Source organism: Maylandia zebra, linkage group LG3 (genome assembly GCF_041146795.1).
Source record: "Maylandia zebra isolate NMK-2024a linkage group LG3, Mzebra_GT3a, whole genome shotgun sequence".
Classification (NCBI taxonomy): Eukaryota; Metazoa; Chordata; class Actinopteri; order Cichliformes; family Cichlidae; genus Maylandia; species Maylandia zebra.
Window position 1 is genome coordinate 61,207,826 of NC_135169.1, and position 20,508 is coordinate 61,228,333.

General features: G+C 42.5%; 1 protein-coding gene across 1 annotated transcript; it reads right to left on the reverse strand.

Moving 5' to 3' along the window:
• Window positions 1-8,509: 8,509 nt before the first annotated feature.
• On the reverse strand, window positions 8,510-16,049 carry LOC143416757 (uncharacterized). The gene is made up of 5 exons (XM_076882280.1): window positions 15,891-16,049; window positions 14,535-14,740; window positions 13,170-13,230; window positions 11,690-11,737; window positions 8,510-11,307 (listed from the first exon to the last, which is right to left on the reverse strand). Exons 1-5 carry the CDS (start codon window positions 16,047-16,049, stop codon window positions 10,726-10,728), a joined length of 1,056 nt encoding a protein of 351 aa, XP_076738395.1. The 3' UTR covers window positions 8,510-10,725.
• Window positions 16,050-20,508: the final 4,459 nt, after the last annotated feature.

Here is a 20,508-nt window from a genome sequence, read left to right on the forward strand (position 1 = left end):
GCTGATTGGGGCCCACACCCAGTTTCACACCTTGTCTCAGAGGATCATCAGGGGGTCCTTTTGTCCCTCTGTGGGGGGTCACTCCCACTAGGTTGATATCTGGGACTCTCCACCATTTGACCTTAGAACTGAAGAAGCTTCTCGGATGAGAGGTGAAACGTCTTCAAGTAACTTAAAGAAGTCCAGACGCCTTTCTTTGCAAGCTCCTTTGACTACGATGACCTGGATGACTGAGAACCTTCACAGACATAAAGCTGAGCGATGACACGTTTAATGCTGTCGAGCCAAAAACATCACTTTGAATCAACATCACTGCAGTAAATCATCATTTAGGTTTCATAGTGGTTAGCTTCTGGCTTTTCCTGTAACAAAGACCTGCTGCTGCACGTTTAACATGACAAGTACGAGCGAGCAGAGATCTCCAGAGGACTCAAATATGCCAACAACCTTCAACCAGTGCATCCAAACACCAGTGTGTGCAGCACTCTGGGAGCAATTAGAGCAGAAGGTGAATCCTCTGGGGCCCGGTGCACGCTTGAGTAATGAGGGGTAAACTTCACACTTCATCTGCAGCTAGTGACTCCAACACGAGTCCAGAGGGAGGTCTGTCCCCTTAGAGCACTCCCTAACCTCTCCCTTTATACGGCAGCAGATTAGCAGCAATCACACAGCAGTGACAGCTTTTATCTTCCTGCTGATCTGAACCATTTCAAAGTCATGTGTTGGTGCCAAAACACCAGGTTATCAACATGTGTTTACTGCTCTTAGAAAGACAAACACAAGCTAGCTCCCTTACATACAATATATCTACATGTCAGAGGGAACAACATGCATTACTTTATATTCAGTCCACAGATTTAAGAGAACAGTTGTGTGGGTTATCTACCTGGCAGGGGTCGGCAGCAGCGACAGCCTGGCTTGCTTTCAAAGCCAGCTGGCAGATGTTTTCCTGACCCATGATGATGAGATAAGTCACAATCAGGACAAGAGAGGAGGACAGGCGCTGGCTGGACGACAGGGTGGAGCTAACCGCCAACAGCCAATCGGTCGCTGCTGCTGGATTGTTGGCCACTTTGCGCAGTACCGACAAATAGGGATGGGTATTGATAAGATTTTCACGATTCCGGTTCCATTTTCGATTCTTTATCGATTCTGTTTAAAAAAGGAGAACACTAAGGTCGATTAGCTTAGAACTTTGTTTTATATCTTCTCTTTGAACAAGGTAGAAATTTAGGAGTAACATGGCCTTACAAACCCAACAGTGAGATCTTCAGAGATCCACAGCCTACGGCTCTTCAATGGGTGTCACAGGGACCCCAGGAAAGAAAAATGTAAATGTAAAATAATAAAATAAATATTCTTCTGTAGCAATAACAAAGTTTAACATAAATTATTCTGTAGCAATTACACAAGAATATCCAGTAATGTCCCTACAATTAAACACACTCACTTACCGAAAATCGGTGCCAGCCTTTGACCACAAACTGAGTCACTGCTCGGTGACGTTCGTCTATCCACACACACACACGCAAACACACACACACACACACACACGCACACACACGCGAACACACACACACGCACACACACACCCACGCGCACACACACGCACACGCACACACACACACACACACACACACACACACACACACATCACTGCACTTTAAATCTGAACACTTTCAAACGTGTCACCAACATGAAGAAGACGTTCCAACAACATAAAGAAAGCCTTCATTATATTTGAGGTGATGCTGAAAATAAGCTCAGTCCTGTTTCATGGCTGTGAATGGTTTGAAAGTCTGAAACCAAACAGTGCCAGCGGTTTCTACAGGATGTTGCCTATACAGCAAACAATACAGGCTGTGCTGTAATGCTAGGTCTGCACTAGCAATACAAGCCAGAACAATGCATGAGCACGATGCTTTAGAAATGACACCACGGAGGCTTTGCTGTGCAACACTCAGACTGCACGAGCCCGACGGGCCTGACGGGCCGCGGCTTTTTGGGAGAGCACTCAGCGGCACAGTGGCAGCCTGTGATTGCTGTGGTGGAGCCCTGAGGTCATCACAGTCGGGGCTTTGATGGGCAGAGCTTTGACTTTTCTGTGTAAGTACATGAGATTTATGGCAGTTACTTTTCATTTTGATATGTTCTCGTTTATTCTTGTGTTAGTTTATAGAAATGCTTTAGTCACTCTGGGGTCACCACAGCAGGAAGCTCCATTTGTTTCATATGGCAGCTTTTATTTTTTAAAGCTTCTTATTTGCCTTTAAAAAGTGACTTTGTCACTTCCTGAGCCAACGTGTTACCATGACACTAAGGAGGCACACTGGGAATACTGGGAATACAGTTTTAGACCTGAGGCATCATCTGCAAAGGATTTTCATCAAGGTATTAAAAACAATCTTTATATTTAAAATGAATCTGTCCAATAAATGTGGTGAGAGCATTAAAATATTTCTGAGAAATGAAAGCAATACTTTTGTTAAAGCTTCAAATCTGTACTTGAATCATGATTTAAACTGTGGTTGTGAACAGGGAATAAAATGATGTAATGAGGTGATGTTGCTCCTCCTCACCTCAGAGACATGTGATCAGTCTGGATGAAACTTTATATGAACTTACATGACGTGTACATTGTTGTTTCCAAATGCATTTTGCTAAACTATTTTAGTACTGTGGCAGTTTGTTGTCATGTACATCTATCAATAAGTGTTCAAACAGAGATGCTAACAGTGCCTGATTACGTCATCTTATATAAGAAATATGTAGCTTTCAAAGAGAACACATGGTGATAGATGATGAAGTCTCCCAGCAGCCCTCCTACTGCAGTGTTACTGGGATACGGCTCAGAGACACCTGATCCAGTTCTAACAATAAGCTTTAGAGAAAAAACACAAAAACTAAATGGGGAGTCTCGTGAATCCAAGCTGGGAGCTGGTCCACAGGAGACGGGCCACTGAGAGACAGCTGAAGGCACTGCTGAAGGCACTGCCTCCTATTCTACCTAGCAACAACAAATAAAGCTGCAGTCTGAGGAGGGAGTGCTCTATCAGTATAACTTTGTACTACAAGCTTTTTAAGAGACGACAGAGGCTGATTATTCGAGACCTCATCTGTCAGAAGGAGGACTTTAAATCTTGGATTTAACAGGGAGTCAGTGAAGAGGAGCTAATATGTGACAGATATGCTCTCTTTCTACTTCCTGTTGGTACTCGTGCTGCAGCGTTTCAGGTTAACTGGAGGCTTTGAGGCTTTTCATGGCACCTGTCTGATAACACTGACTCACAATCGTGCAGCTAGAATCACTCTCAGCTTAGTTCACAGACCTACGTGGTTGTTTGTGCACACTGATTGATATATTCTGCTCAAAGATGGCTCCTCACAGCTTCACTGGAGGCCACGATTATGCTGTTTCTAAGAGTTTTAGGGCCGAGCACAACAGCCTCTGTCTGGATTTAGAAGCAGGAAATTAGAGGTCACCAGGTCTTTTAGGTCTCTGTGATCAACAAATCACAACAACAGTCACGTGAAGGCACAGACCAAGAAGTACAGAGAAAATCCCACTAACCGCTCTACCCCAATGAGCAAGGCCTCGGCCACAGCAGGAAGGAAAATCTCCCTTTTAGCCGAAACAGACTGGAGGACGGGCAGACGTCTGACCGACTGGTGGAGAGGGAGGGACTCACATGGTGGATACTCACCTCTCACAGACGGCGAGAGGACAAAGACAAAAGTGTCACCTCATATCAGGCGGCACCTCCAGGGCTGAAAACTGAAACCTGTGCAGAAGTGCCAAAAACTGCAATTCCCCTAACGGCCCCTGGAGCCTGCATCCAAAAGTGAGACAACCCCAACAGCCCCCTATATGAGCACTGTCACAGTTTACAGCTGTAGCTTTTTACCAGGCCTCACCTCTGCCCATCCAAGTGACCCACCTGTGTCACACACACTGTGATGAGCTGCAGTCACACTGATACAGCCACATAGTACGAGACAGCTCAAATAATTAATCAGGAGTAATCCCCCAGATATATAACAACGCTCAATCTGGAAATGGCAAAGCCGACCACCCAAGACAGAGCAGCATGTTTGTTTACTGAGGTACGCCAGCTCGTCCTGGTGTTTCCTACATTTCCCACAGGCCAAAGCGCTTCACCACAAAGTTTCAGTACACACGAGGCCATCCACAGTTATCTGGTGATCGTAATACGGAGAAAACTAACTGTAAAGTCGTCCGGACACAACTTAGCACTGAACAGGACCTGCTAATAGCAGCTTAGCATCAACACAAGCTAATGCTAACGGTATACAGCTGACGGCAGGTTCACTGTAACAGATACGCGGCTGTAACTGTAACTGCAGCAGGCTAAGAAAGACTAAGGAAGCTCAGTTAAAGTTATACATGCTGTTCAAAAAACTTTACCTCCTCCTAATCTCATGAACCCATACTTTACTCATAATGCAACATAGAAAACAAATGAGCTCATTGTGAATTTGGTGGCAGCAACATCCCAAAAAGCTTGCAGCATGGCCATGTTTCCAACATCACCTCTACTTTCAACAACCATCCATAAACACCTGGGAACTGAGGAGACCAGGGGCCCGTTCTTCGTACCTCGCTAAGTAAGTTAGCTGGATTAGATTGTTGACGATTTCACGATTTCAGGTCATTTCCTACGAAGAACGGGCCCCAGGTGCTGGACTTTTCGGAGAGCATCGTTGTCCCATTTTCGTCTGATATAAGGGACAGAGCTGCTCAACAGTCCTGCGGCTTTTCCTCTCGTGATGTCACAAATATCATCAAATATCTGGTGCAGAACTTGCGGTCTTCCACTACAAAGCCCTGCTGTAGTGTGCAGCTTAGCAACATCCTTCATAAACATGTAAAATACATCATCGCCATGGGAGCACATGTTGCTCTAAAACCTGTGTATATAATTCAGTCTTGGTTCCTTTCCAAATGTGCAAGGTGCCAATTCCATAGGCACCGATCTAATGCCAACCATCAGAGATGCAGCCTTTTTAAACACTGATAACAAACTTCAGCTCAGACCATTTGGATATGTCAGTGTTCACAGGCAGAACGTGCAGGTGTTCCTAAACCCATGCAGTGATTTCCATGACAGCATGCCACCTGAGTAACAGAAGATCATGTTGGTTTTCAGATCTTTACTAGATTTACCCAGTAAAGATTTTACACTGCAGAACATTATTCTGATATTGTGCCACAGTTTGTAGATGGGTAAACCAATGAGAGCCCTGTTCTTCCAGCATGCTCCTTTTATACCCAATTAAATGACTTCCCTATGGCCAGATAAGCGAATGAGTTGCAAAATATTCCTGTCCCTCCAACACTTACTTCTCTGGGTTTTTCTTGTCCCCGTCCCACCTTTATAAAGATGAGTCGATGCCCTTAAATTCAAGATCAACTAATACTTTTCACAAAGTAGTAAAATCTTTCATTTTAAATATTTTTGAACATTAATTTAAATTAATAACTGTTGCCTGAATGTACAGTTTCGATTTCGTGAATACCAATTTTCATATGCATAGCCTTCTGCTGATATTATTCCTGGTAAATCTCTCAAAGATACCTTTCTGGTCATCTCCCCTTTCCTTCATGTTATCAGCTTTTGCTTTGGATACCTGAACACTTGAAGGCAGCCTGTGTCTTCCACTGTTATTTAATTACAGCCACATTTCTAAAATACAAGTCGTTACTGAAGTTTTCCAAAAACCTGCTTCTTCAACTGGTTAAGGAACCCTGCACCTTGCATCAGTTCTAATCTAGTTTCTCTCAGAGTCACAGCACTAAAACACCATCCATCCATCCATCCATCCTCTTAACCTCTCCTCCAACTTAGGAACCTGTGGTGTCACGAACCCATCCCACCTGTCATGGGTACCTCTTGACCTGCCACTAGTCCATCACTGAGAGACAGAACCACACACTCATATTCACACTATGGTCAATTAAATTTAGGGCCCTTGGATTGTAGGAGAAAACAGGAATAGTTATAGTTGAATATACATATTTCTATACTGTGTGATGCGATATGTAGAAGGCTAGTTTGTATAAGAGGATTTTTCATAGACTTCCTTATTATTTTGTCCAAATTTGGGAGTTATTATGCAGTATAGTAAAAAACCTTTTTAGTAACATATATGCACAGAAAAGGGGAAACTGGAGTTCACTGAATTGCTTCTTTTTGTTAGCCAGGAACAATCAGATTATCATTTTAAACGTAAACTCCAGTTCGAGCGACTTTGAACGTTACATTTAATTGTTTTAAGTCAGAAACATCAGGTTTCCTTTGGGACCTGAACGTAGCGTTCTTACGGGAGGTTGCCGATAGTTGTGGATCTGTTGTTCTCTTATTGGTTCTTTGCATCTCGTGCTCTTTCTGAGGCCTCAAGCGGGTAAGCCATAGTGATGGGTCGGTCGCGAACGAAATGGCTCTTAGAGCCGGGTCATTAGCTGAGCTGTGGTTTTGTTTTTGTTTGTTTTTTTCTTTCTCTCACCCTCTCTCTCGCACTTTTTCCGCTTCACTCAGCATGCGAGCCTTGTGCTTTACGCTGGGAAGAGGGGGGAGGGGCGGTAATTATACTCAGTAGCACAGGAACAGAGCAGGAGGGAGAGACAGAGAAAGAGCCAGGGACAACAACGTCACATTAGAAAGGTATAATCATCTACATCAACTATTTTCAGTTGCAGATGATAAAGGATTCAGAAAGTTTATTCATGCAGGCCCATATGACAGAAAATGTGTGTTCTTTTTATTTTCATATTATAATTTATATTTAATTGTGTTGTGGTTTGCAGTGTTTTGTGTTGTTTTCACTTTAAATTTGTAAAAGGAAAAAGCTGAAAATTTAAATAGTTAAATGTTGAACTGTGAATAGTTGATTTTTGTATTATATGATTTATTTATTACATTTTATGTGGAGTGAATAAATAAAAGTATATTTATGGTGGCCCCTACAGACAAACATATAAACAACAACATACAAACTTCAAATCACATACGAACCCTGAAGCACGTACAAACTCCAAAACACGTAAAAACTCCAAAACACGTATAAACTCAGAAGCACATACTAACTCAAAACACGTACAAAAGACAACAGAAGTGCTCCAGGATGCTAGGGACAGTGTTGAGATTGTGTTACCTAGTGGCTACAGAAGCCAGCAAGTACCAACGACCGGATTTGGTGTGTGGTAGTAACAGGTAAATAAACTTTTTTTTTTAAATTATTTGACTATATATGAATGCTTGTGTATAAATAGACAAACAATACACATATGCTTTCATGCTTTTAATTGTGTGATTTAAGTGATCTATGTAGCTCTGTTTTGGAAGTGCAGTTCATGCTAGAAATGTGTTTTGGAGTTTGTACGTGTTTTGTCTCTAGGGGCCACCGCATATATTCATATATAAACATATATAAATAAAACACTTTTTTTTACATTAGTTATTCCTTTTGTGCATAATTTTATATTATTGTTAATAATAAATTAATTAAACAACAAAACAACCTGAAGAGCCGGCTCTCTAAAAAGAGCTGGAAATCCCATCACAGGTATGCCAAGCCGCATGTGCGCTGTGCCTCTTAAAGCGATCCGTAACAAAGACCGTAACGGAAATGACCGCATTTCATGCTCAAAATAAAATACTGGATAATTTTTGGATAAAGTGCACCGTAGTTAGCAGTCATTAAAATAAATTTAAAGATAAATAATGACACTGTAGTGATAATTAATATTAATTATTAATATGCTAGAGGGTGGTGTTGACTCACAAATGAGAGAATTAGCCTAAATTAACTATGATTCTGTGTTTATGCCTGTCATGTCCTGTCATGTCATTATGATAATCTTTTTCTGGTATCTGGTTCTGTCCATGCTCAATCTGGTATGGGGTTCTCTGTAATAGGGCTTTGGAGCGTGATGTCACAGGGGTGGGCGTGGAAAGGATTTTGGCCCAATCCGCCATTTTCTAGCACAAGTGAAGAGGGAGCACACACAACAGTCACGGTTGGTATTTCCTGGTCAGCTGCAATGTTCGATCACACGACCAGCAAGAAAATAAGCTTGAAAATGGTTTATCTTTTCATGCTTTCCGAACCTGGAAGCAACATGAGGCAGCTCGTGTATCGATGTTACCAAACGAAGGCGTCCAGCCTGGATAGCAGCTGTGAGACGAGCTGACGTGCAGTTCTCTTCCATCTCCAGATATCTGTTGGTTCTCCAGACAATTTCATTCCGGTAAGTTCTAAATATGTTCATATCTCTCTTTATAGCCTATTAGAAGTCTTGTGCTGTTATTTTTTCAAAAGATACAGTAAATAAAGTAATGTTAGTAGTGGGTGATATCATGTAAATACTCATGATTTGGTGTAAACATTTTGTCATTTGTAAACTATAAATGACATGGATTATACACTGTTACTGATGTGATGTTCTATAAAGTGGTTTTAATAAAATAAAAAAGAGGCAAAAATTAGTTTGTTTCTTTATTCAACTTTTGAACAGTGGGACTCAGTCAGTAGATATTCAGTAAATGCAAATTATTTACACGGCAGTGCACTACAGGCATAAATCTAGACCCCTAGATAAAACATTATGGGTCATTCCCACAACCCACAGCTTTACTGTGTTCCAGCAAAGTATCCAATAGCAGTGACAACTCCTCCACAGTAGCAGGTGGGAGTTTTCTGTTTTGAGGACGGCTCCTTTTACCTGTCAATACAGATGGTCTGTTTATGTTTTGATCAAGAGCCTTTTTTGGGCAGCTGAAGAGGAGAAGTCTATCTTATGGCCAACCTCTGGCTGTATCTTGGTCATATTACCCAGCAAAACCCAGTATGCAGGTTCATCTGTAACAGTCCTTGTGCCACAGATCAACACTGTTGCTTCTACATTAAACAGAAGAGCAGCGACATGGCTGCAGGTCTCTGCGACTCCAGCCATACAGCTGCAGTGGGCGACTCCAACCTTCCCTGTGATGCTCACAGTGACCCATGGCTGCAATGCTGGTTCATTCAGTCTTAGAGTGCAGCACCTGAAACACACACAGACAAAGTTCATTTAAAGACAAGAACTATGAGCCAAGGCCGACACAAATGTGTTTAATCTACTTTATCATAAATGTAACAAAGTGTCTAGAAAGTTAGCACATACATGTCATTTTTCATTTCTTTATGTGTCCATCTATAGAACGCTGCATGTTATAGTGTAAATCTGCCTGTTCTGTCAGAAACTTGCCTGCAGAAAATGAACCTAAAGTATGTAATGCAAGGATGTCATCACTGTAGAGATGGAGAAAGCATAAAGTGACAATTATGAATCACTTAATATGATAAGGAGATTCTGTAGGTCATTAATCAATGTATAAAATTAAAATAAAATGTATTTTTAGTGACACAGGATACAAACATGGCAGCAAGATGTGTAATTAGGATTATTTATAATAAATGTGAATTAATTAGTGCAATTTCTTTAACCATAAAGAATAACTAAATCCTGCAGGACAATGTCACATCAATGCACTGAACTCACTATGTTATCCCTCTAACAGCCTCCACATGTTCTCACTGTAATTTCCCCTCATGAATGAATTTATGCTGCACTAATGTGAATGTTTGCAGGGAAATCAAACGCATTTCACACGCAGTACTCGAGCTGACATACCTTTGATTGAATGACGACTTGTACACACTGACTCCACAGACAAGGTACGAAAATATATCAGGCTACGTCAATAGCGCTAGGTGTTCGGGGTTTCTACTCCACGGCAGTATGTCATACAGGTCCACATTTCCAATGCACGCTATTTTCTGCAAGTACCGCTGCTTCGCCTCTGGACGCAATCGGTCTCTATACAGTTCATTCTCTTTTGAGAGGCTCTTAAGCATCTTTCTTGTAGTCGTCGTTCCAACACAGTGTGTCTGTTTTGATTCGTAGACCCCGAAAATGGCGCTGCGCTCCCACAATGCATTGCGGCGTGACGTCAACTCCAAAGCCCTATACTGAATGTGAGAGATGTTGAACCAGTGAAAGAGATGTTTATGTTATTTCTTATTTGTATTCATTTTAGAACCACATCCTTACTCTCCAGCGAGAGTGTGAGTTTGATGTGGGCTCGTTGTAAATAAAGTTCTTCAACACTCTGACATCATTCCACGCCCTAAAAGGACCTTTTTTTTTTTTTACCAGGGAACAGTACAGAACCACGTTTCAGAGAAAGTCGACTAGGGTGTCCACTCTAAGATTCTGCTAAGATTAATCACGTCTGCAGCATCTGGAAAGAGTTATGAGAGAGCAAAACACATTGCAATGCTGTAATTATTTCTTTTTTTGTTGATTTTACCCATTATTTGAGGTCACTGAAGTTTGATGTTAATAGTTTGGAAATCTAGCTTTTGTATTCTGTTCGAGCAACTGGTTTAAATTCTTTGAACAAACCAGATTTGGTTAAATACACCCTCTCTAAGCGCTGAAACATTTCTCTGTCAATGGCTTTTATTTGAAAATGAAATTAGAATTAGAACATTTTAATATGCTTGGATAAGACTTTAATAGTTTTGTGAAATATTTTAACAAACATTTGTGGAAATGCTCATTTGGGTTCGGGGGATGCGTCTACATGTATTCTTGTGACGTTTGAAAGTGGATGAGTGCCTGAAACGCCTCCTACACTTTTGACAGATGTACGGTTTCTCTCAAGTGTGGATTCGCTGAAGACGCTTCAGATGTGATGACTGACTGAATCCCTTGTCGCACTCATCACAATAGTACGGCTTCTCTCCTGTGTGGATACGCTTATGCCTCTTCAGATGTGATGACACACTGAAACCCTTCCCACACTGATCACAGGAGTGGGGCTTGTCTTCAGTGTGGTTATGCTGATGTACCTTCAGACTATATAGATGACTGAAGCTCTTTCCACATTCATTGCAGGCATAGGGCTTTTCTACCGTGTGGATACGCTGATGGACCGTCAGACTTGATGACTGACTGAAGCTTTTTCCACACTCATTGCAGGCATAGGGCTGTTCCCCAGTGTGGATACGCTGATGAATTTTCAGGTCTGATGATTGACTGAAGCGCTTGTCACACTCATTGCAGGAGTAGGGTTTTTCCGTAGTGTGGATACGCTGGTGACGCTTCAAATGTGATAAACTCCTGAATCTTTTCCCACACTGGTCAAAGAGGCAGACTTTGCCTCCATGTTGGCTGGGAAGATCAAGCTGTTCTTCATAAAAATCTACCCCAACCTCCTCATGAAGTCTGTCTGGGTTGTTCTGGTTTTAAAGAGAAAGAAGAAAGAGATGTCAGGGTTCCTGGGTCGGTGACCCAGTGTTTTCAGTTTTGTTCATGTTCAGTTTATTTTGCCACTTCAATGTTCTCACTTCCTGCTTTTCCTGTGTCAGCTCGTCTCGTGTCATTAGCCAGATTATGTTCAGCTGTGTACTCACCGGTCTCTCATAATCATTCTCATCAGTCTGTGTATTTAAGCCCTCTGTTTTCTACTCGTTCACTGTCGTGTCATTGATGTTGATGTGATGTTGTCCTGCCCGTGTGTTCCCTCAGTTTAGTCAGCCATTCAGTTGTCCAGCCAGTCAGTGTCCGTTCACCCTCTGTTCATCCACTCCTTATAATAAACCCTCACCAGTCTTCACCTACCTGCGAGTCCTGCGTTTGGGTTCCTTCTTCCTCGCCTCCACACAACGCCTGACAAGTGACAACAATCTAAAACATTGTCACGTCTGCTGAGGCAGACGGTGTGGAGATGAGAAAGTGTGGACACAAATGCAGGAAACGGAGATGGAGTGAGAAGATAAAATAAAATCAAACTTTTATTTTGGGCTGCACAAAACACTACAAAACAAAGGGCAAAGGGAGATTGAGATAAACTAGCAAAACCCTAAATTGGGGAATGCTTTGGTAGACATAATTAGTGTATGAATTCTAGAGTAACGGCTGATAAAGAAAATGTTTTCGGCTTTAACTCTAATGTTTTCCTCCTTGGCAAATTTTATTCAAGTCTATTACTCTCTATCACACATGAGTACACTAGCATGTGTTCTTCTAGTGTCAGCAGGTTATAGCATAACAAAAGTAATGGTTGGACTGCAAACAAAAGCCAGAAATGTAAAGTCAAAGAAAACAGAGCATGTCACAAAGCCTCAAATACGGATGTCAGCATATGTAGACGTAATCTCTGTGAGCTCAGCAGCCATTTTGGAACAAGTTCAGGCAGTTATTTCACAGCTTTGACTTAAATAAGTGGTGAGAGAGACATAATTACATTTAGATGATGACTGGGACATAAGAACTGCTTGTATTAAATCATTAAATCTGATTGAAATCAGTTAAACCTTGTGAGATTATTCTGTTATTATATGTTACCTTATATATGTAATCAAAATAGTTGAATTATGTTAACTGCTGTAGATCATATTATACCCTTTAATATAGAGTGTGTGATCAGTATGTAGTTTTAGTTTGCATTATACTTCTGACTTAAAAGAGTGTGAAAATCATTCGATCTATTTGTTTGACCTGTATTGCTCAACACTGTTGAATGTATTACATTGTTTCTTGACATGTTTTACTGCTGAATCATATGAAGAAGGTTGTAAGCAGAAGACTTGGTGTCTGGGGAGAGGAGATAAAACCGCATTCCTTACCCCCCTTCCTACTTCACACAGAAAGACAGGGAGCCGAGGTCATATTTTAGGCGCCGTGAGTGAAAGAATGTGAATGTTTGGGCTTTTACGACAAGGAGGGGGGCTGTTACTAGCTATAAAAGTCTGTGAAAGTTGCTACCACTTTGAGACATGCTGCTGACCCTCTGCAGGCATCTCTCCCATCATGATGGTTCTAATGCTCATAAGTATTGAATTGTATGGAAATAAATGATTGTTGATTGAGCATTTATACACCGAGTATTGTCCTTCCTTCAGCCCAAAGATTCAAAGAATTGGGAGATTTCAACAACCTTATGAATTCCAAAACAAAGACTATATTAATCTAAATGTTTTAGTTTGCTATGTATGCTTGTTTTCCCCTGCCAGCCAATAAAGCTGTGATTTTGAGTTCATCCCTCGAGTCTGAGTGCCTGCATTTTGGGTCCAGCTCCTGCCTAGTTAAAGGGACTTACCTTTGCCAGTGTCAGCATTTGCTGCTGGTTCTCATCGTCCACAAACTCTCCATCGGTGAATCTGCTGTGACAAACATAAAGATAACAAGTTAGAGTAAATGATTCAATTACTGCCATAAAAAACACCGATGTTAAGGCTTATCACTCAGGTACAAGAAATATTTGTAAGAAGAAATATTTGTGAGTAGCAACAAGAAACATAATCCAGATAGATACTTCAAATTTACAGACATTTCATCTTAAGGCTGTGCAGTTTTTACAGAAAAACTGGATGTGAAATATTAATTCAATTTAAATTAAAGTAAGGAGAAGTGCAAAACACTCTGAATGTCCTTTGATTTACTTAATTACTATGCACTTAATGCATACATATTATTAAAATTTTGGGTATAATGGTTGTATTGATGTATATCAAGTTGAAATGCTCCCAAAAATGGCACCACAGCATGTAAAAATATAATATAAGCTCTGGCGGACTTGATTCTATGGTAGGTCTTAAAGGGTTAAGACATCACATATTTTCAAAAGCGCTCCAATGTTTTCGGAGACGTCTGTTACCCACCAGCTCAATAGCTGCCGTCGTTCAAGGCACACTAGCGCCGTTGAGAACACCGGACTCCGGCAAATTGTTTTCAAACCCACCGCCGTCTTTCGCTACTCAGGTTAAACATGATATATAAGTCACTTAGATAACTTAAAAATTATTTTGTTTGGCTTTTTTTTAGTATTTTATTTGTTCCTGAGTAAATCTGTTTGGCTGAGATTAAAGTTTTTACACAGCAGAATAAACGTCAAGCAGACAACTGATTATCAGAAGTGTGAGATGCTCGAGAATATACTCCGATGTATTTTAGATAGCAAGGAGCAGATGGCTGAGTTTATTAAACTGTCTTTATTTTTACCTAGCGCACACCTTAAACATTTAAAGCTGTAAACTAATGATGGTTATATAAGAGCAGATGCTGCTGGTGCAATAAGCTGTACGTTTTACGTCCAATGGATGATGATCTGATTAGTCGACTAATCAAAAAAATAATCGATGACTAGTCAACTATCAAAATAATCGTTTTCGGCAGCCCTAACTGACATCTTGGATCAGTGTATTTTTCTTCATATTCATTTGCTCCTGTTTCATTTTTAGCCTTGTACTAGCCACCTTGCTTCCCTTAAAGTGCTCCACTAGCTGCACCTAGTGCTCTGATGGTGGTTTCTTTGAGAGCAGTATTGACTATGAGCTGGAGTGTGTGTCCAGCACAGCGGATAGAGGCCCATCCATGTTTTTCTTCAAGCAGTCGCATTGCTGCCACCATATTGGAACCACTGTCATGTACTACTGCTTTTATTTTGGCAGGCAAGATGTCAAACTTTGTTAGCACCTCTTCCATCCATGTCACTATATTGGCACCAGTATGCCTCTCCTCAAGAGGCATGGTGTAAAGGATGAAGCTCTTCATCTTCCAATCTTCACTCAGGAAATGGCAAGACACACCAAGGTAGGCCTCTGCATGGCTGGTCCAGATATCAGCAGTCAGGGTGAAAAAACCTTTGACACCACCAAGGGTCTGCTTTACCTAAAGATATGAGATGATTTGGAACAATAGTAAGCATTAGGGAAATATATTACAGTATATTTTTTCATTATTAATAATGCTTGTCAGTTTATGCATCAAGATTTAAATTTACCAATTGAATAATTCAGTTACATCAAATACAGTTACGCATGTTAAACAATAAACATTCAACATATCATTAAAAAAAAAACAACAACAACAACTTTCCTGTACTGTACATGCTTTCAAGGATAAAAGATCTGATGTCTCAACAGGACCTGGAAAAACTAGTCCATGCATTCATCTTTAGTAGGCTTGATTACTGTAACAGCATCTTTACAGGTCTACCGAAAAAATCAGTCAGACAACTACAGCTCATTCAGAACTCTGCTGCTCGAGTCCTCACTAAGACCAAAAAAGTGGACCACATCAGTCCAGCTCTGAGGTCTTTACACTGGCTGCCTGTCCGTCAGAGGATAGACTTTAAAGTTCTGATGCTGGTCTATAAAGCTCTGAATGGTTTAGGACCAAAATACATCAATGACCTCCTGACCCAGTATGAACCTTCCAGATCCCTCAGGTCATCTGGATCCGGTCTTTTATCAGTTCCCAGAGTCAGAACCAGACACGGAGAAGCCGCATTCAGCTTTTATGCTCCTTATATCTGGAACAAACTCCCAGAAAGCCTCAGATCAGCTGAAACACTCAGTTTATTTAAATCCAGGTTGAAGACTCGCCTGTTCTCAGCTGCATTTGAATAAAGCACCAAATCCACACTTTTAAGCTTAAATTTCAAAACTTACATTTAACTACTGATTTTATCTATTTCTGATTTTATCTGTTTTGATTTTATATACTGTTTTGTTTGTTTGTTTGTTTGTTTGTTAATTAGTTAGTTAGTTTATTTGCTTGTTTTAATATATTTTAAATCATGCTTTTTATTTGTTTTTGTTTCTAATGTCTCTGTAAAGCACTTTGAATCACCTTGTTGTTGAATTGTGCTATACAAATAAACTTGCCTTGCCATGCCTTGCCTTTAACCAAGATGAATTTATTGGTTGCTCAGTCAGCCAGCTCTTAATATTATTTCATCATGAAATGTATTAAATTCTAATACAAATGGCTATTTTGTGTTTGTGGTGTGAGAGAGTGGAGAGAAAGAGAGACCAACCTTCTTAAAGGTAGCATCATATTTCTTTTCCATCAATTTGGTGAAGTGGGATCGGCCTGGTAGGTAGTTACCATGGTAATCTGGGTTGAACTGCTTGATCATCTCTTTGAAACCTTGATCATCAACCATAGACAGGAGTCTCATGTCCGTCACCAACATGTTCAAGATTGATTCAGTCAGGACATCTGCTTGCCGAGGTTTACATGTTGTTGGCTTGGTGACAAACTTGTCCATTAAAGACGAACATATTTTTTTAGCAGTCCTGTAACGTAACGTTTACAGCTATCAATATAAGTAATAATAAGTAGTGTGTACACCTGTGAGCATGGACGCGCTTGTTTTTTTAAAAGGTTCCTTCATATAATGATCTGCTACAGGGTGTGGGGGGGCCACAGTCCCGTCCCCCAGGGCATGAAGCAGGTATGGAGGAGATCAAAACTCCAGACATCCAGAGGCCCCCAGAACACAAGAGACCAAGGAAGACCAACAGAGGGGCAGCCGCGCCACTGTCCCAGAAAGAGCTGAGGAGAGTCCCAGATGAGGGGTCACTCAGCAGCCGCGGAGCAGAAGCGAGGGGGAGTTGCAGTGACGTGCCCGCCAGCTCCGCCGGCAGCCAGCTGTGCCTGAGTGACCGAGCCCCAGGCCGAGAGGCCGGGGGCACCCCACCTCCGAAGTGGCCCGAGCGAGCCCCAGAGATGTCCCCAGAGATACCCAACCTGACATATAGACACAGACATACAGGCACACACAGATACAAACATCCATTCCCACCCTTATGCTCTCATATGCACTTGCTCCACACTCAACCAACGTGGAGACAGACATAAAGAGATGCTGTACACACGATCACACTCCCCAAGCGTACTCTACGAACCGGGTCTAGGTACCCTTTTCCCTGCGGTGGAGAGAGGCAAACCGCCCCGACTCCGCAGCAGCAGGGAGGCCCCACACCCCAGACCGCAGTCGGATGGCCAACTCCTCCTAGCCCCCCCTTGCTCCAGCGGGCCGCAGAGAACGGGGGTGAGAGAAGACTCCAAACCTCCCTCCACCCGCTCATTGTAGTGTTGATGCATGTGTGTTCTAAGGTGCATTTAAAACCCAGGAGGGCATGGAGCTACCTGCCAGAGAGCAGCAGGTAAGCGCATAGTCCCTCCTGCTAGCCCTCCATGTCTACTCCCACCCACTCCATGACATGCTGGTCAGTCACAGGAGCACGTTCAGTGAGAGACTGAGATTACCGAAAAGCACCACTGAACGACACAGGAAATCATTCCTGCCTGTGGCCATCTCCCTGTACAACGCATCCACTTAACACACCGTTTGCTGCTACAGCTACACATGTTTCTTTTCCAACTATTTATTTATGAGTGACTTATGTATGTATGTATGTATATATATATATGTATATATTGTACTATTCTTAGTTAGTGTATTGTCTGTCTTGTCTTAATGTTGGTTTAAAATGGAGCACTGTAACAAAAAATAATTTCCCCCAGGGATCAATAAAGTATTCTGATTCTGATTTAAAATTGAGAGGTGGGCAACGACGCCAGGGGTGAGGTGTACACCCTGATGGTAATTTGGATTCCGTGTGTCGTGCCCACCCCCAAGATCCTATATGTATGTGTAATGAGAGTGTGAGTAATGTGAATGTCTAAGTTGTGGGATAAAATTGAGGCAGAGGCAGCCAGAAGGGGACAGAGAGGGGGGGGGGGGGGGGGGTAGCCTCCTCTGCACCCTGGTGACATACCCCTACTCCAAGGCCCTGCATGTGTGGGTGGTTGTGGTGGAGCGGGAAGAGGGAGGCAGCTGGAGATGGGGAGGGAAGGAAGGGAGGGGCAAGTGACCCCTCCCTGGGGCCAGCTCCCCCACTGACCCCAGTAGGCACCCCCATACTCCGCGACCCGCCAGGGAAAGGGGGACCAGGCCTATCCAGACCGGGTCCCAGTGCAGCAGCGCCCCACAGAGCCCAGGACAGTCCACCCAACCCCACCACAGAGAAAACTGCACCCACCCCACCATCCACTCATCTTCCAGACTACATAAGACAATAGACGCCCAGGCTGAGATCTTCCTCCACCTCTCCTGTATCTCCCCCTCCTGCAGAGAGAGTTCCTGAAGAGCGGAAAGCTCCTGTGAGATGTGACAATCTCCCCCACCAGTTGAAGAGCCCCCCAGGTGGCTCGACGCACCGGCGGCACCCTGCGCCAGGGCTGGGCCCCCATGCACCCACCCACCCACAACCCCGGCAACACACCAACCAGGACCCAAGCTCCCGAGGCCCGGCCAGGGCCCCAGCCCAGAGACGGAGCGCCCCCAGAACCTCACGCCCATCCCGGACCCACCCAGGGGCAGCCAGGCTACCAGGTCAGTAACCCACGTCCGTCAGCACAGACCCTCCCCTAGCCCCGCTGCACGCAGCCACGAGGAAACAGTCACCCGAGAGCCAACAGAGCCCCTAACCGGACATGACTGCTACCCCGGATTGAGCCCCCCAAGGAAGATGCCCCTGGTGAACCCCCCGACGCCCTATCCCTGTCCCTACCCCCACACCAATCACAGTGAAGGCGGGACCAAACTATGACCCCCCACCCCCACTAGGTGATGGAGCTGATCAAAGGAGCCCAGAGCAATTGATCTGGTGTGGTGGCAGAGGCTGTATCAAGACTAATGTAATCTAATAGATAATTTCTATATTGGTTAGAATTAAGATTATTTTTTATTTTTCCAGTTCATGAGGACAGTTTTCTTGGCTATGCATAGGGCAGGGAGAACCATATGGGCTATATTTTTATCTGAAGTGACTTTATCTAAGCTGCCCAACAAAAACACTAAGGGGGAGGTTGGAATGTTACATTTCAGACACTTTGATAAATCTTCACATATCTCGCGCCAAAACTTCTGAACTGGTGGACAGAACCAAAGAGCGTGGATATAATTGTCCGGTGAATTGGTTTGGCAGTGTGAGCAGTTGTTGGTAGACGTAAAGCCCAACCTTGAACATCCGATGACCTGTATAGTGCACTCTATGTAATATTTTGTATTGAATTATTTGAAGACTGGGATTTCTGATTAGATGAAAGGTTTTTAAGCAAGTCTGAGACCAGAAGTTTTGGTCTAAGTTAACTGATAAATCCGCTTCCCATTTTGCAATAGGAAGTGATGTTGATTCATCTGTTTTAGAAAGCATTCTGTATATTTTGGATAGTAATTTGGGGGTTTTAAGAGTAAGAAATTGAACCACACTTGGTGGTGTTTGTAGTTCAACTTGACCCGGTTTAAATTTCTTTTTTACTATGGATTTAATTTGTTGATATTCTAAAAATCTTTTCTTGTTGATCCCATATTGTGTAACTAGTCCGTCAAATGAAATAAATTCTGTTCCTTCTAGTATATGTTCTAAATATTTGATTCCTTTACCACTCCAATCTGAAAAGTTTATCATATTATTGTTTTGTAATATGTCAGGGTTGTTCCAGATAGGTGTACGTTTGCATGGGATTAATGAAGACGCCGTCAATTTTAGAAACTCCCACCATGCTGTCAGAGAAGAGCTGATGTCGATGCTTTTAAAGCATTCATGTCGTTGGATGTTTGAGCTGATAAATGGTAGGACTGAGATCTCTAGATTATTGCAAAGTGCTTGTTCTACACGACGTGCTTCCTTTTCAGATGCTCATGCATCGCCGTCATACTGTCATGGAAGGCAAGTTCCATTTTGCAGATTTTTCATTGGACCTTCTTTTCTTTTGTTTTGTCAAAATGCTCCCAGACTTTTGAGTTCCGTTGCCGAGTAGCCATGATAACGGAGACAGCTTCTGTACACCGTTATAAGCGTGCCACAAAACCAACCAATCACAGACTTGGATGCAAAAATTCTGATTGGCTGTTTTGGTCTCCAATCAGCTTGCTGTAGCTAAGCCCAGGCAAATATCCCAGAATGCATTTCATCCACAACTCAAATTGAGGCAGTGGTGGAGGAACGCAGAGTTTGAAATATACATATTTCTTTCTGGGTCACAAAAAAAAAAGATATTTTCAGGATAGATTGTTGCTGTTAGGACATCACATATTTGCAAAAGTGCTCTAACATTTTCAAAGATGCCTGTTACCCACCAGCTGACCTCACAGCTGGACTGGCCATCAGACATACTGGGCATTTGACACAAAGCTGGAGTCATTCTGTCTTTGCTGCACAGCTGCCTCTTCTCTCCTCCTCTCCCCCTTCCTCTCCTGTTGCCACTTCAATCATGAAACTGATCAATGATCAGCTGATCGGCTTTTCTTTCGCAAGTCCTGTCGGTCTTGTTTGTTTATCACCCACTTTGAGCCAAAAAGAGAAAACAAGCAGATGTCACGATGAACAACAGCAGCGTTTAAGCTTGATCAGCTGTTGTTAGAATTTATTTAATATTAATTTCTAGTATCAGCTGATGTTTGTTGGAGCCACAGCTGTAAAAGCTGCTGGTCATGATATCGGGTTGGATATGTGGTGAGAGGGAAACATGAAGATGAAACCAGGAGATGTCCTTAAGTGGTCATCTGGTGTAAACTGTATAGAAATCATACATATATACAAAGGAGACAGTGTACATCACTGTCACAACAGTGTTTGTGA